Here is a 27,951-nt window from a genome sequence, read left to right as displayed (position 1 = left end):
CTGTAATTTCCATTAAATGATTTTCTCTTCTGCTAGGCGGACTTAATCCACAGGACGTCACTATTGTATTGCACAGATCTCTTCTGTCCAGCTCACTCACGTATTTCCGGTTTCATCTACATGCGGTCTCCTGACTTATTTTTCTTCCTTTGACCTCCTGCATCAAGAGTGTGCAGTCATGGTACGTTTTCGCTACCAATTGCTAATTTGTAACCCACAACTATTTAAAATATGTATTTAAGCTAGTTTATATTGTATGTAGGAGATAATGTGTTGCAACTATTGTTCTCCCTCCCGTTTCATACGAGCCAGTTGGTTGTGGCCCTAGAGCGTATTAACAGGAATTGGCTAGCGAACGTTAGCTAAGCAAACACTTCCAATGCAATGTGGTTAAGCTACTTGGCAACTAGCTAACGTTACTGAAATTGCTAGAACGCAACGGGGCACATGTTAAATCGGAGAGAAGCCTTCACTATAGTATCTTTGGTACAGTCATTTACTTATTTTTGTATAATTTATCTAGGTAAACGTACCGAAGACCCGCAGGACTTATTGCAAGAAATGTAAGAAACATCAAACTCACAAAGTTACCCAGTACAAGAAGGGGAAGGATTCTCTGTATGCACAGGGTAAGTTTGCTATAGTCTCATCTGCATTTTGTTTCCACTCACTACCAATTATGGTACTGAGAGGAAGCCCAGTGGCAGGCAGTGGGAGGAGAAGGATTTTGGCTGACATTCTGAAAATTCTCATCCATAAAACATTTGACTTGAATAGTTATCTGTTCCCACAACTATAATCTGTTATGAACAGAGTCGACAACATTTTGTGGACTTTACCTTTTGCCAAAGTAAAAAATAATTTTTAAAAGTGGTATTTAGAAGTGCTAAGGTAAATTGAGTTATTGCACATGCACCTCACAGGGTAGGCAGTCCCTAACGGATATATGCAGATACATGCTAGTAAGGGCCAGTAGGATCTCGCTAGCTTGTGCTTGGCTCTGCCCTCCTTGAATGATATGACTAATTTGTTCCCATTGGAAACGACAGGCTGTGGTCTATCTTGGTTTAGTTAGAATAAATCTATGGTCTAAAGTTACTTCCCTTTCTTGTCTGCTTGAACATTCACATGTATTATGTGTGGTATCTACCTTGGCATGCATTTATCAGGTAACTGTCTTTCAGGCAAAAGGAGATATGACAGAAAGCAATCTGGTTATGGTGGCCAGACCAAGCCTATTTTCAGGAAGAAGGTATGGAAGAATCATAATGGGAAAATATTTACAAATTCACCTTGTCTTCCCCTCCTACAGATGGGACGTGTTTGTTTGCAAATTGCCTCTGTCTTTGGGTTTAGTCTCCATGTCAATACTCAGTCTATTAGTCAGCACACATCATTTCCATCTTTTTATGTTACTTGCTCAAACCCTTGTGATTTCTCCTGCAGGCTAAAACTACAAAGAAAATCGTGTTGAGGCTGGAGTGTGTGGAGCCCAACTGTCGGCAAAAGAGAATGGTGCCCATCAAGAGATGCAAACACTTTGAACTGGGAGGAGACAAGAAGAGAAAGGTAAGCATACTGGTTCTCCCCAGTTTTGAGAGCCAGCAAACTTGGCTTCTACTCGAAGCCTAATGGCAAGCCAGAGCATTGTTTGGAAATAAGGCAGTAGGCAGACAGTGGTGTTAATGCGATTGAGTTCATGGGTGGTAATTTGAATTTCTTTGCAACAATCTGAAATACCAATTTCTTATGTCTTTTTTTCCTCACTCTTTCAGGGCCAGGTCATCCAGTTTTGAGCTCTCTTTTCTTGGGTCACTTGTCAATAAAATATGTATTCTAACTGTACCTGAACTTGTACTGTATTTACTGTCAGTTAATAAACCTTTATGCGTTGAAACATTGGAACCAATCAGATAAGGGATCTTGAGTTGTCTGGCACACAGTTAGTTACACATTAAAGGTGCAATATGCAGAAATTGCGCTACCATTTCCTGGTTGCTAAAATGTGAAAAGTTTGCCTAATTTCATTTTGACGAATCATTGTACCATAACTGAAATATGTTTTCCATAACCTAAAATATTGTATTTTCAGCTGTTTGAAGCTGGTATAGAAAAATGAAACTTAAGATCGGGAAGCATAGAAATAGCACACATAAAACTGATCTACTGCTTCTTAGACCTGTTTTCAATGAGAGTGACTGATCTATAACTCACATTTCTGTGAAATTTGGTCAGGTTGCCCAATAAGATACATTGCAGCATTAAATGTCTAGTGAAGCTTGGGGATGATACCTTCGCCCGAATTGACTTTCAATGGTGTGAAGCAAATGCTACATAGTCATCTTGCTTGGGGGCAGAATGTTTAGTTGTTAAATACCTCTGAAGGAAAACAAACTAGATAATGCCTATGTATTATTCAGTGTTTCTAATGGAATAGTTGTGGATTTTACATTGACTCAGGAACATGTACGCTTCATCCTGAATTTTCATTCCCCTCTTATGTAGGTTTTCATTCACTGACTTATAAATAAATACTTCCTCAATGGAAGCAAGCTTAGAAACATTGAGACATCTGCATGAATTTGTAGTGGTGACAACAGCCATGGTTTTATATTTAAACAAATAATTAATTTTCACACTAGCCATTGACATTGAAAAAAAACATCCAAGACGAGGTGCATAAAGAAAAGGGACACAGTTAACGAAGAACATCGCCTAACTAGACTATTCAAAATGTCCAGCATTAACTTCTGTTGATTCATGTACCAATAGTGCTGTCCCATTACATAGTATTCCATATTAGGTTGAAATCATTTGTAGGGATTTATTAACAATTTGCCAATACTGTAATGTGGCAGAAACGAGTACAAAATACAATTCCGGGGAGGGGGGGAATCCAACATTTCCATGCAGTCCTGCCTCAATATCTGGGCTTGTGTTTGCTCCATGAGTGACATTAAAAGTATCCATAGTACACGGACTACAATATTTGTGCTAATTAGTGCATTCCATTGGAATTGTAAAAAATAGAAAGTTAAAGGGGCAATATGCGTTTGGCACATATTTTTGGACTTAATTTAGATATACTCATTTGATTCTTAAAGCACTAGCCTAAAAACATTCTTAAGTTTATCATGGAGGGTTATTAACAGCATCCATAGCGGTCTACACATTTGAGTGGTTATATCTCTCCAGCCTAATCCCATGGTTGTTTACCAAATCAGTGGCGGGGTGGAAACTGCAGATTGCCCCCTTAAGGATGACACTTGGACTACATCAGGTTTGCTAACTTTAGTGAAAAAATGAATAGAACTGGACATGCAGTCAATTATTTTTCCATTGGCACAATGAATGGATTTGACATTGTCTGTAAAAGTGTTCTGTGGAAGACTAGGTTCAACTCCGTATTGGTTTTTAGTGCTGTAATTCAGTCCTCGTGTTGGTTTGTCACAGAGTAGCTCGGATGGCTTCATTCCGCAGCACTTTGTAGGTGAGCCAATAGAAAACATTGAAGCAGAGAAAACTCAGAGGGAACACAGCCCTAGATATGGTGTCGATCCTTTTTGCCCGATCTACAAACTGCCTGCGGATGTCATACAGTGGGAACCCATGAGGTAAGGCCTGAAAGATCGGAGCGTCCATCTCTGGTGGTGCATCGCCTGCTACTCCATAACTATGGAGAAAATAGGCTTGGCTCTGCTCCACCAGCTCCTGCTCCTAAGAAAGAACAAAAGGAAAAGGGCCAAATGTCTGTCACCCTCAGTCATAACCAGCAATATTTTCTCCACATTACTTGCCGCATACTGGATTATGATTAAACTCTTGCAAAGTCAACAAGGCCTTTGTAAGAATTGGATTTTGTGATAAATACATTTCACGAGGTTAAACAGACAACCTCAACACTAAGTGTGATCTACAGTGCCTTCAGAAAGTATTCACACCCCTTAACTTTTTCCACAATTAAAGTGTGATAGAAAAAATATTTAATTGCAATTGTCAACGCAATACTCTGAAATTGGAAGATTTTTATTTTATTTTTAATTAATGGAAAATAAAATGTCTTAGATAAATATTCAACCTCACTCAGTCAATACAGCGAATACAGCTGTGAGTTTCTCTAGGTAAGTCTAAGGGCTTTGCTCATTGGGATTGTACAATTTTTCAAGTTAGTTGTTGATCATTGCTAGACAGCCACTTAATTCTTGCCATAGATTTTCAAACCTAAACTTTATAAACTAGGCTAGTCAGAACCAGTCAACATTCAATGATTTTTCATGTGCGTCTCTATTCCATTTATTTGTTTAAAAATAACTCCCTAGTCCTTGCTAAAGAAAAGTATACCCGTAACATAATGCAGCCACCACCATGTTTGAAAATATGAAGAGTGTTACTCAGTGTTGTTGGATTTGCCCCATACACAATTATTGCTATTCAGGACAAAAATAACATTTTCAGTTTTACTTTAGTGCCTTATCGCAAACAGGATGCTTGTCCTGGAATATTTTTATACTGTACAGGCTTTCTTTTCACTCTATTTATGTTAGTATTGTGGAGTAACTACAATGTTGTTGACCCATCCTCAGTTATCTCCTATCACAGCCATTAAACTGTTAAAATCACCATTGGCCTTATGATTAAATCCCAGAGGGAAGGGCACCTGTATCTTTGTAGTGACTGGGTGTATTGATACAGCATCCAAAGTGTAATTAATAACTTCACCATGCTCAAAGGGATATTCAATGTCTGCTTTTTTCTTTACCCATCTACCAAAAGGTGCTCTTTTTGCGAACCATTGAAAAACCTCCCTGGTCTTTGTGGTTGACTCTGTGCTTGAAATGCATTGCTTGACTGCAGGACCTTACAGATAAGTGTTTTTGTGGGGTACAAAGATGGGGTAGTCATTGAGCCCATGCAACTTGTGACTTAAGCACATTTGTACTCCTGAATTTATTTAAGCTAGCCGCAAGGGTTGAATACTTATTGACTCAAGACATTTCAGCTTTTCATTTATTAATTTGTAAACATTTCTTAACAATTCCACTTTGATATGATGGCGTATTGTGTGCAGATCAGTGACACAATCTCAATTTAACCTCAGGCTGTAACACAATGTGGAAAAAGTCAACGGGTGTCAATACTTTCTGAAGGCACTACCATTTTGTTTTTCTAAGTGAACAAACAGTGGAATACCCCATTAAACTAAACTCCAGTCAGCATGAGAAATGTAGGAGTTTTTACCCTGGCACAGACGCTGCATTGCTGAGGGCCAGGCAGGGTCCCCTGGGAGGAGTTGTTGCCTGGCAAGTTGTTACCTTTCACTTGGCTGCTCTCCCCACTTCCACTTCTCTGCTAATAAACCCAGAGCAACATGGAGGTCTAGCAGGCATACATGAATACTGTGATTCAATCTAAACAACATGCAATGACACATTACTGATTTACATTCATTTTTCAAATGTACATTTAATAAAGTTGTAATAACCTGTAACTGGTGGTATTTGCGGTCTGTAATTACAGGTGTAACAACAAATGCTTGTTACCATGCTTGTTACAAATGGGCAAGTTTCTACTAAATTCACCTATTTAGTGTTTAGTTTCTTCCCTGCTCCATCGGATTTAGTGATAACTGTCACAAGGACTATAATCTCTTGTGCACTGGGTGTCTGAGATTAAAGATTGGAGGCTCAATAGGCTCCAATTACCTACCCGTGAATGTGCACTCTTCAACATTTATGCTAGCACTTGCCACAAAAAAGTACCATCTGGGTTGACCTGGTTAAATTTACAATTACAGATCAGACATAGGTTCACCTTACCGACTAGGGTCTAACATACGGGTGTCATCACAGATTATTTATTTACAGTTGAAGTTGGAAGTTTACATATACTTAGGTTGGAGTCATTAAAACTCGTTTTTCAACCACTCCACAAATTTCCTGTTAACAAACTATAGTTTTGGCAAGTCGGTTAGGACATCTACTTTGTGCATGACACAAATTCTTCCAACAATTGTTTACAGATTATTTCACTTATAATTCACTGTATCACAATTCCAGTGGGTCAGAAGGTTACATACACTAAGTTGACTGTGCCTTTAAACAGCTTGGAAAATTCCAGAAAATTATGTTATGGCTTCAGAACTTCTGATAGGCTAATTGACATAATTTGAGTCAATTGGAGGTGTACCTGTGGATGTATTTCAAGGCCTACCTTCAAACTCAGTGCCTCTTTGCTTGACATCAGGTGAAAATCAAAAGAAATCAGCCTAGACCTCAGGAAAAAAATTGTAGACCTCCATGAGTCTGGATGATCCTTGGGAGCAATTTCCAAACACCTGAAGGTACCATATTCATCTATACAAACAATAGTATGGAAGTATAAACACCATGGGACCACACAGCCATCATACCACTCAGGAAGGAGGCGCGTTCTGTCTCCTAGAGAATAATGTACTTTGGTGCAAAAAGTGCAAATCAATCCCAGAACAACAGCAAAAGACCTTGTGAAGATGCTGGAGGAAACAGGTACAAAAGTATGTATATCCACAGTAAAACAAGTCCTATATCGTCATAACCTAAAAGACCACTGCTCCAAAACCGCCATAAAAAGCCAGACTACGGTTTGCAACTGCACATGGGGACAAAGATCGGACTTCCTGGAGAAATGTCCTCTGGTCTGATGAAACAAAAATAGAACGGTTTGGCCATAATGACCCTTGTTATGTTTGGAGGAAAAAGGGGGAGGCTTGGAAGCCGAAGAACACCATCCCAACCGTGAAGCACGAGGGTGGCAGCATCATGTTGTGGGGGTGCTTTGCTGCAGGAGGGACTGGTGCACTTCACAAAATAGATGGCATCATGAGGCAGGAAAATTATGTGGACATGTTGAAGCAACATCTCAAGACATCAGTAAGGAAGTTAAAGCTTGGTCGCAAATGGGTCTTCCAAATGGACAATGACCCCAAGCATACTTCCAAATTTGTGGCATAATGGCTTAAGGACAACAAAGTCAAGGTATTGGAGTGGCCATCACAAAGCCCTGACCTCAATCTTATAGATATTTGTGGGCAGAACTGAAAAAGCGTGTGTGAGCAAGGAGGCCTACAAACCTGACTCAGTTACACCAGCTCTGTCAGAAGGTGTGAGTTGGAAATTCACCCAAATCATTGTGGGAAGCTTGTGGAAGGCTAACCGATACGTTTGACCCAAGTTAAACCATTTAAAGGCAATGCTAGCAAATACTAATTGAGTGTATGTAAACTTCTGACCCACTGGGAATGTGATGAAAGAAATAAAAGCTGAAATAAATAATTCTCTCTACTATTATTCTGACATTTCACATTCTTAAAATATATTGGTGATCCTAACTGACCTAAGACAGGGAATTTTACTAGGATTAAATGTCAGGAATTGTGAAAAACTGAGTTTAAATGTATTTGGCCAAGGTTAATGTAAACTTCCGACTTCAACTGTATATTTTAATACAACTTGTGTACATTACCCATTATGACAACCTGAACCTCCTTGCCATCCAATTGAGAGGATAAATCCATAAGTACAATGTAACTTCTAGGTGTGATACAGGATTTAGCTGTTTACGATGAAGTGTATTTTGAGGTGAACTTACATAGTACATTACCCATCCTGACAACCTGGTCCTCATTTTAAGGCTTCCGGAAGCGCCATCCAAGTGGGAGGATAAGCACACTAGTACACCAGAATGCATGTAATATCTGTAAGTCCAATGCAATTACTAGGTGCTACACAGGATTTAGGTAGTTAAAATTAAGAGTAGGTTGGGGGGTACTTGTAATTAATGTGTACTTATATTGTACGTTACCCATCCTGACCCTCATTTTAAAGCTTCTGGAAACCCCATCAACGTGAGAAAATAAACACAAGTACACTACAGAGTACATGCAATATCTGCATAAGTACAATGTAATTACTAGGTGTTACACAGGATTTAGCTAGTTAAAATGAAGGGTATCTTGATGAGTACTGGTAATAATTGTGTACCTACAAAGTACGTTACTCATTCTGACAATCTAGTTGTGAAAAAATAAACACACTAATAGGCCACAGACTACATATCTGTAATGATTACATGGTTGTTGATCGTTCTTACACGGGATGTAGCTATTTAAAGTGATGTGTAACTGTACCTATGAGAAATGTCTATATAATTACTTATTACCAAGTGAAAATACCTACCAAAGAGCTTCTACTTCAGTCAGCTTTATTGCAAAATACCCTTACAATTTTTTAAAACCTTTTGTGAAGGAATTGTGCAGGTGTCCTGCAGGAATCCTGTAGAATTGACAAAATCCTGCAGTGGTATGACTTGTCCTGCAGAAATTTTGAAAATTCTGCACAAACATGACAATTCCTGCAAGAATCCTGCAGGACCAAAACCTGCAGGATATGGCAATTCCAGCAGGACCAAGTAAATCCCAGCACGAATCCTGGCAAACCGCCCTTAGAAAAAAAAGATTACAGTCAGAGTGCAGTATAACTGCAGTATGTTGCAAATACTGCGTAAAGTTTTTTTTACTGCAGTACTTTTACAGTGTAACTGCAGTTACAGTGCAGTATAACTTCAGTTACGGTGCTGTCACGTTCTGACCTTTATTTCCTTTGTTTTGTATTTATTTAGTATGGTCAGGGCGTGAGTTGGGTGGGCAGTCTATGTTTGTTTTTCTAGGTTTTGGGTATTTCTATGTTTCGGCCTAGTATGGTTCCCAATCAGAGGCAGGTGTCATTAGTTGTCTCTGATTGAAAATCATACTTAGGTAGCCTGGGTTTCACTGTGTGTTTGTGGGTGATTGTTCCTGTCTCTGTGTTTTGCACCAGATAGGGCTGTTTTTGGTTTTCCACGGTTATTGTTTTTGTAGTGTTCGTGTTTCTTTTTTTTAATTAAACATGAATCAATATAACCACGCTGCGTTTTGGACCGCCTCTCCTTCACCACAGGAAAACCCTTACAGGTGCAGTATAACTGCAGTTATTCTGCAATTACTGCGTCCAAATACCATAGTTGACTGTAGTTACTGCACTTTTACTGCAGTTTTAAAACTGAAATCTTTTTTTGTAAGGGTGAATCCTGCAGGATTTTGATATTCCTGCAGGGTTTATGGCGGCGCACAATTGGCCTAGGGTCATCCTGGTTCGGAGAGGGCGGCGCACAATTGTCCCAGCGTCGTTAGGGGAGGGTTTGGCTGGGGTAGGCTGTCATTGTAAGATAAGAATTTGTTCTTAACTGACTTGCCTAGTTAAATAAAAATAAAAAATTTCAATGGCAATTCCCGAAGGACCAATTCCAGAACGAATCCTGCAGGATTTTGGTATTCGGTAAGGCCATATCAGATAGTCAAACTACTGGAGGAGATAAAGTGTGTGTGTGTGTGGTGGTGAGTGCACATCATTTTGTATATAGCCAACTTATTTTTGGATTACCCAAAAATGTGTTTTAAACTTTCCTTTACAATCTGCAACAAGAAGATGCACGGTCATGTGACATCTTGGTCACCATAACAACAGTTGAGGAAATGGCTGCCAGGCAGTTTAGCTAGCTAGTTCAAGTACTGCTAATATAACTTTTCTTTTTTTGTAAAGAGTTAGAGAAACATACTAAAACAAATGTATATATAAACATGTTAGAGGTCGCATAGTTATTTTTTAATGTTGTTTGCAGAATATTTTATGAGTAAATTAGCTATCTTAGCTAGCATGTGCTCTACATAGCTTTGACAAAACATTTAACTTTTGCTTCCATGGAAAGTGACAAATGAGGTTTGATATCCCCCTGCTCTGTCTCTTTAGTACTGTTGTCACAAGTTAAGCTATAATGTTTCATTGCTTATTGGCTTGCACTTGACGACGGTAACCAAGTCACAAGACTGATCATGACATATAACTAAGGAAGTGATTGAATTTAAGTGGTAAAGGGGGGTTAAAAACATTGTTCAAAACAATGTTCCAAATTGCATACTTGCGTTTTCCCGTTCTTTCAAGGGTGATCTTCCAAGAACACCTGAGAGATCATACCGTCTAGTATAGGAGAACACAGAGCGCTTAAAATCTGCTACATTTGAAACGTACTTCGACATGATCTCTAACCTAAATAGGAAACTGCATCATCATGCAGCCGACACCAACAAAGCTAGCTTTTATGCTAGCTAGCTAGCTACATCTGTTTACATTGTAGCAACTAGTGCTAGCAATTCAGTGAACAACTATCCCAGAATGGAAATATTTAACATGAATAACAAGTAACAGATTTGAATTTTTCTGTACCTGTTAGTGAATTAAGCTGACACCAACCAGAATAATTTTAGGTTGTGTCCTCCTCTCACAAATTGCTTGGTCTGCTGCTACATCATTTTTTTCTGCTGCTACATTATTGTGGACGTATGACAGGTAATCTTTCAAATCAAATCAAACTTTATTAGTCACATGCGCCGAATAGACCTTACCGTGAAATGCTTACTTACAAGCCCTTAACCAAAAGTGCAGTTCAAGAAAGAGTTAAGAAAATATTTACCAAATAAACTAAAGTAACAACAAAATAATAACGAGGCTATATACAGGGGGTACCGGGTCAATGTGCGGGGGTACAGGTTAGTCGAGGTAATTTGTACATGTAGGTAGCGGTGAAGTGACTATGCATAGATAATAAACAGCAAGTAGTAGCAATGTACAAAACAAATGGAGGGGGGTGGGGGGGTCCATGTAAATAATCTGGTGGCCATTTGATTCATTGTTCAGCAGTCTTATGGCTTGGGGGTAGAAGCTGTTAAGTAGCCTTCAAGGTACCGCTTGTCGTGCGGTAGCAGAGAAAACAGTCTATGACTTCTGTGACTGGAGTCTGACAATTTTTTGGGCCTTCCTCTGACACCGCCTAGTATATAGATCCTGGGTGGCAGGAAGCTTGGCCTCAGTGATGTACTGGGACGGACGCATTACCCTCTGTAGCACCTTACGGTCAGATGCTGAGCAGTTGTCATACCAGGCGGTGATGCAACCGGTCAGGATGCTCTCGATGGTGCAGCGGCAGAACTTTTTGAGGATCTGGGGACCCATGCCAAACCTTTTCAGTCTCTTGAGGGGGAAAAGGTTTTGTCGTGCCTTCTTCACGACTGTCTTGGTGTGTTTGGACCCTGATCCCCTAACTCTCGACCCGCTCCACTACAGCTCCGTCAATGTTAATTGGGGCCTGTTCGGTCCGCGTTTTCCTGTAGTCCACGATCAGCTCCTTTGTCTTGCTCAATTTGAGGGAGAGGTTGTTGTCCTGGCACCACACTGCCAGGTCTCTGACCTCCTCACTATAGGCTGTCTCATCGTTGTCGGTGATCAGTCCTACCACTGTTGTGTCGTCAGCAAACTTAATGATGGTGTTGGAGTCATGCATGATCACGTGGGTGAACAGGAAGTACAGGAGGGGACTAAGCACACACCCCTGTGGGGCCCCAGTGTTGAGGATCAGCGTAGCAGACATGTTGTTGCCTACGCCTTACTACCACACTGATGAGTCTAAACATGTAGGTATTAGACTCGGTCAGGGAGAGGTTGAAAATGTCAGTGAAGACACTTGCCAGTTGGTCTGTGCATGCTTTGAGTACACGTCCTGGTAATCGATCTGACCCCACGGCTTTGTGAATGTTGACCTGTTTAAACGTCTTGCTCACATACATAGGCTACCAAGAGCGTTATCTCACAGTCGTCCATAACAGCTGGTGCTCTCATGCATGCTTCAGTGTTGCTTGTCTCTCAGCGAGCATAAAAGGAATTTAGCTCATCTGGTAGGCTCACGTCACTGGGCAGCTCGTGGCTGGGTTTCCCTTTGTAGTCCATAATAGTTTAAGCCCTGCCACATCTGACGAGCGTCAGAGCCGGTGTAGTAGGATTCAATCTTAATCTTGTATTGATGCTTTGCTTGTTTGATGGTTACTTTGAGGGCATACCGGGATTGCTTTTAAGTGTCCGGATTAGCGTCCCACTCCTTGAAAGCGGCAGCTCTAGCCTTTAGCTTGATGCGGATGTTGCCTGGAATCCATGGCTTCTGGTTGGGATATGTATGTACGGTCACTGTGAGGACAACGTCGTCAATGCACTTATTGATGAAGCCGATGACTGAGGTGGTGTATTACTCAATGTCATTTGATGAATCATGGAACACATTCCAGTCTGTGCTAGAAAAACAGTCCTGTAGCGTGGCATCCACGTCATCTGACCACTTCCTTATTGAGTGAGTCACTGGTACTACCTGCTTTAGTTTTTAGCTTGTAGGCAGGAATCAGAAGAATATAATTATGGTCAGATTTTCCAAATGGAGGGCGGGGGAGGAGCTTTGTATGCATCTCTGTGTTAGGTATGCGTAACTGGCTGTAAGGGAGTCAGGCGCAGGAGAGCAGAATTTGGGTAGCAAACGGAGCCTTTTATTTAGGCGAACAAAACACACGGCACAAAGAACACTAAACACAATACTGGTTGACAAAACCCAGCGCAACCAGTCTAACGTGTGCATACACGAAACAATAAACAATGCCACACACAGAAATGGGGGGGACAGAGGATTAAATACATGACAAGCAATGAGGGAAATGTAAACCAGGTGTGTGGGAAAACAAGACAAGACAAATGGAAAATTAAAGGTGGATCGGCGATGGCTAGAAGACCGGTGACGTTGACCGCCGAAATGCCGCCCGAACAAGGAGAGGAACCGACTTCGGCGGAAGTCGTGACATTTTGTGTGTGGGGTAAAGGTGGTCTAGAGTTTTTTTCCTCTGGTTGCACATGTGACATGCTGGTAGAGATGAGGTAAAACAGATTGAAGTTTGCCTGCATTAAAGTCCCCAGGCCACTAGGAGCACCATTTCTGGATGAGCATTTTCTTGTTTGCTTATGGCCTTTTACAGCTGGTTGAGTGCAGCCTTAGTGCCAGCACCGGTTTGTGGTCGTAAAAAGACTGCTACGAATAATATAGATGAGATCTCTTTTGGTCGATAGTGTGGTCTACATTGTACATTCATACATTGTACAGAGGCAGAAGCAAAAAATAAATAATTGTAAAATAAATCATTTTGCTTACTGTTTAAGAATGATAAATAGTCAGGATAGTGGGGTTTCGCCGTGAAGCTAAAATTACATTGCATTAAAACCACTGGTGTTTTATTTCCAATGAGCAGGTTTGCATTGTGACAAATTCATACAACTATAACACCCATGCATATTATTAAATGATGCTGATGTTCACGATTAGCTTGGTTTTATATTCACCTTATGCATTGAGGCGACATGATGCAATACAACTAGATTAGAAGGCCTAGACCAGGGGTACTAAAGTACTATTTGAGGTCCAGTCACACACATTTCCTAGGTGGAAAAGGTACGGATGGATAATGTAATTTATCTGTGTAGTAACAAACCCCCACCTCGCAACCCATGCGACCTCAAAATGTTCACACCCCTCTTGTTGGCATTTTGCACAGGGCAGATTTTTTGGGCTGTTTTAAAGTTCATTTCCTGCAATTATATGCATTTTTTTTGTGTGTTTATAGTATACCAGGGGTCGAAGCCCGACCGAGTAAAATAAAAAATAAAATAAAAAACTATTTTGAGGGTGTGTCAATCTGTGGTCCGTATTGACCCCGTTCTGTGTCCGGATCTGTTCCGCCAGATGAGTATGGAAGGCCTAGACTATTTCATCCTAACATAAGCTAAATGCATTGGATACAAAACAAACACTGGCAATGTCCACTTTAATTGTATGCATGCATATCAAACAGGAATAATATTAAATTAACACACCATTGTAATACTATTAATGCCTTTCTCTCTCCCTACAGGGGATTAGACAGATGAACTGCAGCCCAAATTCCCAAGCCTCAAAACCAGAACAGTAGGGAGACATCAATACTTGTCATTTTTTATAGATATTCACCATTTTGGTCTCCCTGTATCCCTGTATCTGTGCATGATCACAGATCATTGTAGAAAAGTTGTATTAATCATATGTACAGGATACACATGGGCCAACAAAATGCTTACTTGCAGGTTCATTCTCAAAGTCTACACATTATAGTTATCAGATTCACATGGAATTGTTGTGCAATTTAAATGTTTAAATATGAAACTATTTGTGAAAAGATTAAATGTAATTTAGCTTCGTAATGAGAGAACGGTTTGTCATAGAGTACAGTAAACTTTGCCAACTCAGTGGCCCCGCCCATGTGAACAGACAGTGGTTGTAAACTTTGAAACACAGCCCTCTCTCCCAATCCTATATAAGCCCCTTGACGAAAATGTAACTTCCTGTTCCAAGGACGCGAGGACTTACCATCCCCACGTTGAAAGGACAAAGACCACATACAGAACTAAGCCAACCTCAGCAAGAACCTCACGAAATTGGCATCAAATTTCAATGTGAAGGTGACGACCTACACGCCAGAAGGATGAATTTTGACTATACCAGCCAGAATATAGCATGAGCTTAAAGTATGGCGACTTGGTATGAACTTTGAACTCTTATTCCCTAAAGAAGTGCTACCCCCTCAGCCCGCTAAACGTGGGATAGGAGTGGATGGACAGAGTATCAATTCTACCACGCTCCAGTTCACCACTAGACAGTCTTCAGAGGACCAGAGATCTATGCTGGACAACCCGGCCTCCCATCTACGACCAACCGATCGAAGCGCAGCTCAGAGCAAATATTTATTGCATTTTCCTTTTCCAAATGGCCGATAATTTAGAATGCATAAGATACTGTATTTACGATAGCATAGCTTCCCTCTTTGTTACTCAGTCTTCCCGCTCTTTCACTCAAACCTAACCCCCCTCTCTTTGTGTAACCAGCTGTCATATCTGTTCCGTCCACCAGGGACATCTTGGGTCTATACATAGTCAATGGCTCATCCCTTGGCAGTAGTACTGTAGATTACTTTATCACTGACATCAACCCAGTGTCTCTCATAGCGTTCACAGTCAGCCCACTGACACCCCTATCAGATCACAGCAAAATCACAGTCTACTTGAACAGAGCAATACTAAATCATGAGTCATCAAAGCCAAAGGAACGACATAATATTAAGAAATGCTATAGATGGAAGGAAAGTAGTATAGAAACTATTAGGCAACATATTAATTCCATTTTAGACACCTTCCTGGACAAAACATTTCACTGTAATAGTGAAGGTGTAAACTTGGCAGTAGAAAGCCTGAACAGTATATTTGACCTTTCAGCTTACCTATCTAATCAAAAAATCTCAATCAGGCAACCAAAGAAAATTGACAACAATGACAAATGGATTGATGAAGAATGCAAAAGCCTAAGAAACCTATCCAACCAAAAACAGAGACCCAGAAAACCTGAGCTACACCTTCACTATGGTGAATCAGAAAAAAATACACAATGAAAAAAGAAGAAACCACACATCAGAAATCATCTCAATGTAATTGAAGAATCCATGAAATCTAATCACTTCTGGGAAAATAGGAACCCACTAAACAAACAGCACGAAGTGTTATCTATCCAAAATGGAGATGTATGGATAAACCACTTCTCCAATCTTTAGGGCTCTATAACAAAGAACAAACAGCAAAAGCATATAAATGATCAATAAAAAATCTTAGAGTTAGCTATTAAAGACTACCAGAACCCACTGGATTCTCCAATTACATTGACTGAACTACAGGACAAAATACAAACTCTTCAACCCAAAAAGGCATGTAGTGTTGATGGTATCCTAAAGGAAATGATAAAACATACAGACCACAAATTTCAAATGGTTATACTTAAAAACTCTAACATCATCCTCAGCTCTGGCATTTCCCCAATATTTGGAACCAAAGACTGATCACCCCAATCCACAAAAGTGGAGAAAAATCTGACCTCAATAACTACCACGGGATATGCATCAACAGCAACCTTGGGAAAATCATCTGCATTATCAGTAACAGCAGATGTGCACCTTTACTCAGTGAAAACAATGTACTGAGCAAATGTCAAATTGGCTTTTTACCAAATTACTGTACGACAGACCATGTATTCACCATGCACACCCTAATTGACAAACAAACGAACCAAAACAAAAGCAAAGTCTTCTCATACTTTGTTGATTTCAAAAAGCTTTTGACTCAATTTCGCATGAGGGCCTGCTATACAAATTGATGGAAAGCGGTGTTGGGGAAAAACATACAACATTATAAAATCCATACAGTATATATATATATATATATCAACGAATTGGCAAGGGCACTAGAACAGTCTGCTGCACTCACTTCTGTCATTATGAAGTGCTTTGAGAGACTAGTCAAGGATCATATCACCTCCATCTTACCTGCCACCCTAGACCTACTTCAGTTTGCATACCACCCCAACAGGTCCACAGACGATGCAATTGCCATCACACTGCGCACTGCCCAATCCCACCTGGACAAGAGAAATACCTATGTAAGAATGCTGTTCATTGACTACAGCTCAGCATTCAACACCATAGTACCCTCCAAGCTCATCAATAAGCTTGAGGCCCTGGGTCTCAACTCTGCCCTGTGCAATTGGGTCCTGGACTTTGACGGGCCGCTCCCAGGTGGTGAAGGTAGGAAACAACATCTCCACTTCGCTGATCCTCAACACTGGGGCCCCACAAGGGTGCATGCTCAGCCCCCTCCTGTACTTCCTGTTCACCCATGACTGCATGGCCATGCATGCCTCCAACTCAATCATCAAGTTTGCAGACAACACAACAGAGGTGGATTTGATTAGCAACAGCAACGAGACGGCCTTCAGGTGAGGGCACTTGGAGCATGGTGTCAGGAAAACAACCTCTCACTCAACGTCAACAAAACAAAGGAGATGATCGTGGACTTCAGGAAACAGGAGCACCCCCATATCCACATAGACGGGACAGCAGTGAAGGTTGACAGTTCCTCGGTGTACACATCACGGACAAACTGAAATGGTCCACCCACACAGACAGTGTGGTGAAAAAGGCACAACAGTCACCTATAACCCTCACAAAGTTTTACACTGTTCCCCACCAAGAAGGGCCTACAGCAGCACTTCGATCTTCTGCACAGTTTGTCAGACCTGAGCCCTGACAGTTAATCTCCAAAAAAGTTCCAGTTGCCAGGACGACAAATACAAATTCCATCTAGACACCATTGCCCTAGAGCACACAACAAACTATAACTAAACATCACCACCACAGGTAACTTCCACAAAGCTGTGAATGATTTGAGAGAAAAGGCAAGAAGGGCCTTCTACGCAATCAAAAGGAACATCAAATTTGACATCCCAATTATGAAATCTCAATCAGTTGTAGAACCCATTGCCCTTTGTGGTTGTGAGGTCTGGGGTCCGCTCAACATCCAAGAATTCACAAAAGGGTACAAACACCTGCGTGTACAACACCAAATAATGCATGCAGAGCAGAATTAGGACGAAACTCCGCTATATCCAGAAAATAGAAGCTGTTAGAGTCTACAACCACCTAAAAGGAAACGATTCCCAAACCTTCCATAACAAAGCCATCACTTACAGAGAGATTAACCTAAAGAAGAGTCCCCTAAGCAAGCTAGTCCTGGGGCTCTGTTCACAAATACAAACAGACCCCACAGAGCTCCAGGACAGCAACAGAATTAGACCTAACCAAATCATGAGAAACAAAGATTATTACTTGACACATTGGAAAGAATTAACAAAAAAACTGAGCAAACTAGAATGCTATTTGGCCCTGAACAGAGAGTACACAGTGGCAGAATACCTGACCACTGTGACTAACCCAATATTAAGGAAAGCTTTGACTATGTACAGACTCAGTGAGCATGTCTTTGCTATTGAGAGAGGCCGACAGTAGGCATACCTGGCTCTGAAGAGAAGACCGGCTATGTGCACTTTGTCTACAAAATGAGGTGGAAACTGAGCTGTACTAACCTCCTGCTAAATGTATGACCATATTAGAGACACATATTTCCCCTCAGATTACACATACCCACAAAGAATTCAAAAATAAATCACATTTTGACAAACTCCCATATATATTAGGTGAAATACCACAGTGTGCCATCACAGCAAGATTTGTGACCTGTTGAAAGGGGAACCAGTGAAGAACAAACACCAATGTAAATACAACCAATATTTATGTTTATTTATTTTCCCTTGTTACAACATTGTACATAGCCATAATAACACATTTCAAATATCTCTATTCCTTTGAAACTTGTGAGTGTTATGTTTACTGTACATTTTTTGTTTATTTCACTTTTGCTTATTACCTATTTTACTTGCTTTGGCAATGTAAACACGTTTCCCATGCCAATAAAGCCCTTTGAATTGAATGAAATTGAGTGAGTGAGTGGTGGGTGGGGGCGTTGAGAATGAGCACTGAAAGCAGGCAGCTGAGCCACATGAGTGAGAGGAGACAGAGCAGCATATGTGTATGTTGTTTTACCAGTTATAGGTAGGCTATATAGATTGTCATTATGGAGACACCTATTTCCAACCCTTTTTCCATAAAACTAAAACTAAATGTACATACTACCTCAATCAGCCTGACTAAGCGGTGTCTGTATGTAGCCTCGCTACTTTTGTGGCCTCGCTACTGTATATAGCCTGTCTTTTTACTGTTGTTATATTTATTTACTTACCTATTGTTCACCTAATACCTTTTTTGCACTATTGTTTAGAGCCTGCAAGTAAGCATTTCATTGTAAGGTCCACTACACCTGTTGTATTCGGCGCACGTGACAAATAAACTTTGACTTGATTTGGCCGTTGGTTGAGGCCAATCCACCACTGCTTTCACTTTTCCAGGATCCATCTGAACATTGCCCTCAGCAATGGCATATCCCAGAAAGGTGATTGCAGAGCGGTGGAACTCACACTTCTCGGCTTTCACGAACAGTTGGTTCTCCAGGAAGCGCTGAAGGACCTGTCTGACATGAAGAACATGTTCTTGTGCAGATCGGAAAAAAAACAGGATGTCGTCAAGGTATATGAACACAAACCGGTTTAGCATGTCCGGAAGCACATCATTGACCAAAGCCTGGAAAACATGACCTGGTACTCATAATGTCCACTGGCTGTGTTGAAGGCTGTCTTCCACTCATCCCCCTCGCGTATCCAAACCAGGTGGTAGGTATTTCGAAGGTCCAACTTGGAAAATATGGTGGCACCCTGGAGAGGTTCAAACATCGAGGAGAGGAGAGGTATGGGGTAACGATTCTTGACAATAATGTCATTAAGTCCCCGGAAGTCAATGCACGGACGCAGGGTCTTGTCCTTCTCCACAAAGAAAAACCCTGCGCCGACAAGAGATGCAGACAGACGGCCCCAGTGGCAAGAGACTCCTCTCTGTACTCTTCCATAGTTTTGTTCTCTGGTCCGGACAGAGAATACAATCGATTCCGAGGTGGTGTAGTGCCTGGGAGAAGAGCAATGGCACAATCATAAGGATGATGCAATGTTATTCTGTGGGGATAGCAGAGACATCCACAGTCTTGCTTACATCCAGAGGAAGGCGACTTGAGGAAGGCTGTGCTGCTTGAAGGCAGTGGGAATGGCAAAATGGGCTCCAACCCAGGATGGAGCTTGTGGTCCAATCAAACATCGGATTGTGCTTTTAAAGCCAGGAAAATCCCAAAACAACCGGAGATTGCAATGAGAGATGCAATGAGGAGGAACTGTATTGTCTCACTGTGGTTACCAGAAACCCGTAATTGAACGGGCACAGTACAGACAACAGTTATTATTCAACCTTCGTGAGCATTCCCCAATTGATAACCTAGCTCTTCCCAACTGCATAGGCTCAGGAGTATCCAACTAGATAGATAGATACGTAGATTCCCGAGAGGGCTCTGTTGGCCTCGAATCCTCTCTGAAGAGCTACCTTCGGAAACTTCCGGATTCCCTCGGAGGTGAACGTGCCAAAGCGGGTGCACAAGTGTGCCCAAGACCAGATCTCCTCTCACTCTTGCATTCCCTTAGGCATTGTTAATGATTAGTTATTGGAGAAACAAGACTATGTTATTACAACAGCATCCATCAATTTTAATGGTAAGGGCGATAAGGGAGTCCAGATCCAATTCCCGAGTAGCTAGCTCATCCTTCACCTCCTCAGATAATCCGTGCAAATAAGTATCAAAAAGAGACTGCGGATTCCAGGCACTCTCGGCAGCCAACGTGCGAAAATCAGTCCGCGTAGTCTGCCACACTATGGGAGTTGACGTAAGTCAAGCAGTTTACTGGCCGCCTTTCTCCCAGAAACCGGAGACTCAAATACCTTTCTCACGTCTGCCATTAATTCCTCCAGATGACCACAAATGGCAGATTGTTGCTCCCAAACTGCCGTATCCCAAGAGAGCACCCATCCCGACATTAGGGTAATAATATATGCTATCTTCGTTCTGTCTGAAGGAAACAAAGATGGCTGTAGCTCAAAAATAAGCGTGCACTGAGAAAGAAAACCCTGGCAGGATTCACCGAATATCGCTCCGGAGGAGGTAAGCGGGTTTCTCGGGGAGCGTTTTTCACGGGGAGCCGGGATAGGCTGTACAAACTCACCACAGATAGGGGGAAAATACCTGGATGATTAATGGGTGATTGGGGTTTTTCCAGAGGTGGCAGGTAGCCTCTGAGCTAACTCCCTGATTTGCTCCATAATAGCCTTTAACCCATGGTCATGGCGTTCCGTCAAGGACCTGAGCCCTCCCAAAAAGCCCTGTACCAGCTTCTCATGTCTCCTAATGGTGGCTTCCTGCAGGGGGAGAGTGTGGCGGAGCTGGTCCAAGTCTGCTGGTCTGTCATGGCCAGTTCGTACAATCAAGGCACAAGGCGAGACCCAGATGCAGACACAGGAGACAGATGGTTGGAGTCTTACAATGTTTAATAATCCAAAGGGGTAGGCAAGAGAATGGTCGTGGACAGGCAAAAAGGTCAAAACCAGTTCACAGTCCAGGAGGTACAGAGTGGCAGAGAGGCTTGTGGTCAAGGCAGGCAGAATGGTCAGGCAGGCGGGTACAGAGTCCAGAAACAGGCAAGGGTCAAAACCAGGAGGACTAGAAAAAGGAGAATAGCAAAAGGAGTACAGGAAAAACATGCTGGTTGACTTGACTAAACATACAATACAAACTGGCACAGAGCGACAGGAAACACAGGGATAAATACACTGGGGAAAATAAGCGACACCTGGAGAGTTTTTTTTATCAAATTTTAGCAATATTAGCATTGACATGAAATCAGTCAAAATACCTCAAAACAAGACATGTTATCAAGAACAAGATGAAACCAGCCTCTTACGATTCACCACATGGCCATTTCTTGACATTCTTGCTAGCAATCTGGCCACACAGAATCACAATAGCCGACTTCTGCCCAATGGAAGCTCGCACATCGTTTTCATGACATTGTCGGCTAACCCGTCTATAGGCTTACAATTTGTCAAGCACAAATGACTATCTCACAATTTTAACTATAGTTTGTTTATGCGTCTAAAAATATTTAATTGATGGTTAAAGTAATTGATCCATTGTCAAATGCACCGTTAAAGGATTTAATAATTTAAAGTATTTTATTGAGGTGAACCGTTTGTGTACCTGTTTTTGCCATTGGGCCTGGGTATCAGACTCCAGATCTTTATTGCAGAGTTATGTCAATGATGTGGTCGGTTTTCAATTGACTTACACTTATCACATGGTTTGTGCAGGCTGAAATATGGTGCGTTTGGATGCTATCAGAAACTTTAAGATTTGTAATGAGCATTCGTTGTTACACCCCTGTAATTACAGACTGCAATTACCACATGTTGTTATTACAGTGTAACTATGAATTATTACAATTAATTACAATACTTGTTACAATGTAACTATTACACTATAATAAGGACTACTTAAAATGAAGTGTTACCAGAATTGTCATAATATTGTGGGCAGGCTAGCTCTGGAGCTACACACAAACTACTACCACAATTCAGTTGTTTTACAAAAAAATGTTTTAGCTCATTCTCTTTTGCGTTACTTGTTTACTTTCATATTTGTCTCATTATTTTGAGATGCAAAGGGAAACGGCAAGCTAAGCTGTTGTACAGAGCACATATAGACAGAAGAAGAAAGAAAAGGACTTGAATTTAGCACAGGCCAGTGGATCTGTGGATCTCCCAGCATGAGATACGACAGCCAGCTGAACTGTGTGGCTGCTGCATAACTGGGCTTAGATGGAATAGCAGGCGACAGCAGCCTGAGGGGGTGGGCTGCACAGGGGCTTGTACCAATGATTTATACACTAGATGACGGATAGGGGAGCACTGAGTTGAAGCCACCATGCCGCCATCTTGGCACTCCCCCATTGTTGTAAAAAAACATCTTGGAAGCTATAGAAATGCATTTATTAATGTCCACATTTGTTTTTGCCAAATGTATTCTATTACAGACACCTAAATGTATACTTTTTTGTATAACTAACCTTACTGACACTCTACAACATTTAAATACTTTTTTGTCCTTGAAACATTTAATTGAAATACTGCACAATTCCATTCATTCCTATGGAGGATTGCTTTTACTGGGGAGTGCAAATATGGCTACCCAGTGGCGTCAAAGCCTCTCAATGGCCAATACATAGCATCAGCAATGCAATGTTTATATACATCATTGTACTGTACTCACAGTTCTCTGCCGCTGTTGTTCTTTGATCCTTTTCCTCAGTCTGAAGAACTCTTTGTGCTGCCGTGAAACAAAGTTTACTGCTGCATACTCCAGCAGTGCAGCGAACACAAAAAGAAGACACACAGCCATCCAGATATCAATGGCCTTCACATAAGACACCTACACAACCCACAAAATAAATGAATAATGGTTAGAATCACAACTTTAACATGCAGGTAAACAACACGGTGATGGTGCTCTTAGTATAGGAACGTTCCCACCACTGAAATAATGTGGGGGCCTCCCGAGAGGCTCAGTGGTCTAAGGCATTGCATCGCAGTGCTAGTGGTGCCACTAGAGATCCTGGGTTCGAGTCCAGGCTCTGCAACAGCCGGCCTCGATCGGGAGACCCATGGGGCGGTGCACAATTGGCCCAGTGTTATCCGGGTTAGGGGAGGGTTTGGCCGGCAGGGATGTCTTTGTTCCATCGAGCACTAGTGACTCCTGTAGCGGGCTGGGCGCAGTGCACGCTGACATGGTCGCCAGGTGCACAGTGTTTCCTCCGACACATTGGTGTGGCTGGCTTCCGGGTTGAGTGGGCTTTGTGTCAAGAAGCAGTGCGACTTGGTTGGGTTGTGTTTCGGAGGACACACGGCTCTCGACCTTCGCCTCTCCCGAGTCTGTACGGGAGTTGCAGCGATGAGACAAGACTGTAACTACCAATTGGATACCACGAAAAAGGGGTAAAAAATAAAATAAATAATGTGTGGATTGGGAATTACGTATAGAACTGGTAGCTTCTGAGTTAAAACATATTTTTAAATAAATGTTTATTGACTATATGTTGGTTGTCCAGACAAAACACCTGAGCAGAATACAATATAATTTCTCTCTGACCTTAGGCAGGGATGCTCTGGACCCAGAGCTTTGGGTTGTCATGGTGAGCACTGTGGTGATACCAAGGCCCACTCTAGCTGGGGCGGCATCCATGTTGATCCAGAAGGAGACCCAGGAGAGGATAACGGTTAGCAGGCTGGGGATGTACATCTGGATCAGGTAGTAGCCCATCTGTCTCTCCAGGTGGAACTTTACCTCAATGCAGGCAAATTTACCTGCCAGCATGCCAGATGGTTGGAGATTACATTTTTTGTTTTATTTTTATTTCACCTTTTTTTAACGAGGTAGGCCAGTTGAGAACAAGTTCTCATTTACAACTGCAACCTGTGACACTGTCATAAGGATTGGACCCTTTAAAAAAAAATGCTTTGCCTAAAATGACATACCCATATCTAACTGCCTGTAGCTCAGGACCTAAAGCAAGGATATGCATTATCTTGATACCATTTGAAAGCAAACACTTTGACCTTTGTGGAAATGTGAAATTAATGTAGGAGAATATAACACATTAGACCCCCCCCATCTTTGAAATGCAAGTGAAAGGACAAAATGTATGTCTGTCCTGGAAATGTTCTTGTTACTTACAACCTCATGCTAATCACATTAGCCTACGTTAGGTCAAACGTCCTGCGCGGGGACATCGATCCTGTAGAGGTTTTAAGCAAAGTGTGGCGATAGCATACCATTGGGAGTCCAGAATCTACCTGTGTTGTAGTGCTTGGTGCAGTAGCCCAAGTCTTTCTCCTCCTTCAACACAAACTGAGGAAGCATCAGGTCATCAGCCACCTGGACAGGACCAATGTCCAGCCACTGGAAGCACAGGTCATTCATGGTGTAGCCAACTAGAGCACAGAGGAGAAGAAGGGAGAACATGGGTTTATTTTATTCATGGTATAGCCAGCGACAGAGAGAGTTTATTTATAAAGTTGTCAACAGCAAAAGCCTGTCTAGTCAAGTGTAGAGAATGGGGAAAAAGAGGCATCAGGGAGTGAAACTAGCCAAGTGCAAAGAATAGATAAAAAGAGGGAAAAGAAAACTCACAGCTTTCCAGCTGCATAGAGCACGTCTGAATGTCCATGGGGAAATTCATCAGATCCATGGGGCAGGACAGGATCAGAGTTAACCTGGCTCACAGAACCAGAAGCACATAGTGAGAAGATGAATCGAAGACAGGTATGGGGAGCTTTGGACAATCTAACATTACCTGTGGCTTCAAATTGAGTGTATAAAGTCAAAGATGTGAACTTTTGCTAATTATTGTTACTGACAAAGTTATAACATATCTATCATTATGAGGAGACTACTGTTTTAGAGACACCGGTCACCTGATACTGTAGAGAACATTCCCATCTTGGAATATCCGCAGCAGTTTGTTGTCTGTGGTGACTTCGTGAAAGTTTGCCCCCTTTTCATTGGCAAAGAAAAGGTCAGGTTTCCAGATGGAGTCCAACATGGAAGGATCCAGGTCCAGAGAGTCATCAGGGTACTCCTTATAGGCCAGTCGCGGGTCATTCCATTGTTGACGTAGAAACACATTGAGACGATAATCCTATGGTAGTTATTGTATAAAAGAGACTATAAATGGAGCGAACAGCCACTGTTTGGATGAAAGGTGGATGACGATAGTGAAAAGACCCTCACCATTGTGGTTTCTGTGATGGATCCAAAGCTGTTGATGAAGAGGTTAATGGTGACATTCACAGGAGGACCTGAAAAATCGTCCATAAGAAACTCAGCCATTCATATTTAATATATCTGTAATATAAATATAAATTCCATGTTTCACTTTATGCTGCTTTCTGAAACAGGCAGTGTTCTTAGCTTCAGATGTTCAGTAAAATGCATTACTTATACATGTTCATTCATACATGTTTATTATCTCACTGAAAAGATGCAGCATCTGTGGTAAACACAAACTGATCAGAAAACATTTTCATGTCTACAGTATCTAAATTGCAATGACATGAGGATTGTATTGTCTACCATTGCATAATGGAATAACAGCTTACATTCATATTGTGGCAAGTTGTCTTGTATTAGATTGAGTTATCACAAACAGACAGAATAAAATGGTGTTGTCATTTCCAATACACTCCCATTAGTATATTGCATCTCTCAACTACTGACATCCTACATTTTTCATAATATAATTTCCTAAGAGGGTATAATTTATTAATTCTACTTGAGTTACATTAGTGTATTTATAGACATCAGCAGGGAGTTACCCTGCAAGGCATGTACTGGCATATTTCAGTGATGTGGAGCAAGCATGAAATATATATGACGAGATGTGACCCCTGAGAAATGAAGAGGAAGTATGTCAGAGGGAATCTGCTGGCTTCACTGGCTGTGAAGAAACAAAATAAACTAGGCCTGTGGGTGAACATGCATTCAAAATGACACTTCTAACCAAAAACAAACACTCTTGAGTTATTCTGGGTTCAAGTACCACAATAAATAGAAAGTGGAAATCTTTCTGATTTATGTCACATTGTGTCTTAGATTTATTTTGTAAAACTTCTGTACTATACCCACCTGTTTAGGGTGTACTATACGGTAATGTGTATTACTGTACTGTGTAATCTACTGTACTATGTTTTGCAATATACCTTTGAAGTTGGGTCTAATGCGGGCGTCATACCCAGATGTCCTTCCCATAAGTTTATCCAGAAAGTCAGATGGGGAAGGGGCCTTCCCTACCCTGCTAGGTAGCTTAATCTCCTTACAGGACCCAGGCCTGCCAGAGGGGAGGAGGAAACCGTGAGAGGAAAAGCAGGAGTGCTATTATCTGGAACTGATGGGCAACTACTGCTTCAGATGATGGCCATGATAAAGGGATTTGAGTCATACAGGTGAAGGTGAGGAGTTACACTCTGTATCTCAAGTGATTTTCTGCTCAAATATTTCTCAGAAAACATAAGGAAATAAGATATGCTCTTTTGTATTTGCCATCTTTTTGTGATGAACCACATGCAGTAAAGTAAAGTCGTTTTTGGTAATACAATTGTAATATTCATATGATTACAATTAAAAGGATGGTAGTTTAGTGGGAGTGATCGGTTATATATTATATTAAAATTAGAAACACGCAGGTCATGTAGCTTGCCCCTCCCTCTATGAGACTGTTGTATATCTCATCAAATGGACAACATCCTCCAACATCCAACATCCACCAACATCCTCCAACATCCAACATCCACCAACATCCTCCTCTCCACTGTGTCCCAACATTCCAAGTCGTCTCTTTCCGTCTCTCAGCGGTTTACAAATCCTAGTTATTGGTCATTCCTTTTACAAAATGCAATGTAAAACATGCTTAGCTCGTCACCTCAATAAAATATATATGTGACATGTGTTCCTTAGGCAATTTAAATATCATGAACCTTTCAAATAACTATATTTCTCTGTAGGTAATTAGCCTGATTTTCATATAATTGGCAAAACATTGTAAATTCCTTATGGTTCAACAACTTCTCTCACTTCAAAAGTAGCTGATCTATATTTCTTCATTTTATTACACATTATAAATGTACACTGAAACAACATATTTCATTTATTTTTAGTCTCCTCCCCAATTTGACTCAAAACAGCCAGAGGCATAGGCTGTAATAAAACAATAATAAGTATCTAAAGGCTTAGTAAGCCTAAAGGTCAAGACAATAATTAGATGTGTCTTACCTGCCTTGTAGAAAGCAGACAGACGAGACCCATACCATCCATGGGACTAGTGAGAGCATTCTCTGCTTACAGCAATACACATAAAATAAAGGACAATTTTATTAAGTATTCAGAGGCATATAACTCAGTGAAGAGTCTGTGAACCTATGCAGAGAACCATGGTATTGCTTCGCTACCCAGACAAATCCTTATGGAGCCCTCTGACCCTCCCGCTCTCTGCAGGTGTAACATCCAAGATGATGCTTGTCTATAACTCAAGGTCTGGGGAAGTTTTGCTATATGAGAGTTTGTGTGGAAGAACACAAGCTTTATCTCTTTTTCATGGCCACATGCATGCTGCAGGAATTACGTCAGGAATATTTAAAGAGACAGCAGCATTTTAGACTCTCTTTTCAGTGCACTTTTTGGGCCCAAAATACCTTGAGATTTCATCTAATGATGGCTTTAGACTTTGAGCACAGTTTGGATCCACACTCTTATGATGGCATTTCATGTGGAATAAATCATTTCCCCCCCACAAATAAAAACACATTCATAACAGAGAACGTGGACATACATTCCCCAAATATATATGTATAGGTACTTCCATTATTAAAATAGTAATTCATTTCAATAATTATTTAGTAAATAAATACTATTTGGTAAAAAGGATTTTGATTTTGAAGTCTAGCATGAGAAGAGGGGCACTCAAGGCAGTCAAATGCAATAATCAAGGGTACAAAGTTAAAGGAAATTACTT

General features: G+C 41.2%; 2 protein-coding genes across 2 annotated transcripts; one reads left to right on the top strand and one right to left on the bottom strand.

The window, feature by feature from the left end:
* The first annotated feature begins 25 nt into the window (after window positions 1-25).
* Window positions 26-1,845, top strand: rpl36a (ribosomal protein L36A). The gene is made up of 5 exons (XM_021618418.2): window positions 26-181; window positions 524-629; window positions 1,185-1,252; window positions 1,447-1,569; window positions 1,776-1,845. Exons 1-5 carry the CDS (start codon window positions 179-181, stop codon window positions 1,794-1,796), a joined length of 321 nt encoding a protein of 106 aa, XP_021474093.1. The 5' UTR covers window positions 26-178; the 3' UTR covers window positions 1,797-1,845.
* LOC110533860 (glycine receptor subunit alpha-4) lies at window positions 547-27,793 on the bottom strand. The gene is made up of 10 exons (XM_021618417.2): window positions 27,213-27,793; window positions 26,144-26,271; window positions 25,176-25,243; window positions 24,860-25,083; window positions 24,576-24,658; window positions 24,239-24,376; window positions 23,535-23,749; window positions 22,659-22,817; window positions 5,239-5,349; window positions 547-3,717 (listed from the first exon to the last, which is right to left on the bottom strand). The coding sequence occupies exons 1-10, from the start codon at window positions 27,269-27,271 to the stop codon at window positions 3,448-3,450; spliced, it is 1,455 nt and encodes a 484-aa protein (XP_021474092.1). The 5' UTR covers window positions 27,272-27,793; the 3' UTR covers window positions 547-3,447.
* Between the last annotated feature and the right edge of the window lie 158 nt (window positions 27,794-27,951).

This window comes from Oncorhynchus mykiss, chromosome 10, assembly GCF_013265735.2.
Source record: "Oncorhynchus mykiss isolate Arlee chromosome 10, USDA_OmykA_1.1, whole genome shotgun sequence".
Lineage (NCBI taxonomy): Eukaryota > Metazoa > Chordata > Actinopteri > Salmoniformes > Salmonidae > Oncorhynchus > Oncorhynchus mykiss.
The sequence above is the reverse complement of the archived record's forward strand: the minus strand, read 5'-3'. Positions and strand labels throughout refer to the sequence as shown.

Coding starts and splice junctions, on each gene's coding strand:
- rpl36a (XM_021618418.2), top strand. Junction 1,253..1,446: donor AGCCTATTTTCAGGAAGAAG/GTATGGAAGAAT, acceptor TTTCTCCTGCAG/GCTAAAACTACAAAGAAAAT. Junction 1,570..1,775: donor GAGGAGACAAGAAGAGAAAG/GTAAGCATACTG, acceptor TCACTCTTTCAG/GGCCAGGTCATCCAGTTTTG.
- LOC110533860 (XM_021618417.2), bottom strand. CDS start 27,271: ATGCTCTCACTAGTCCCATGGATGGTATGGGTCTCGTCTGTCTGCTTT. Junction 25,084..25,175: donor CCATCACAGAAACCACAATG/GTGAGGGTCTTT, acceptor TAACTACCATAG/GATTATCGTCTCAATGTGTT. Junction 22,818..23,534: donor CCAGAGCATCCCTGCCTAAG/GTCAGAGAGAAA, acceptor TGGGTTGTGTAG/GTGTCTTATGTGAAGGCCAT.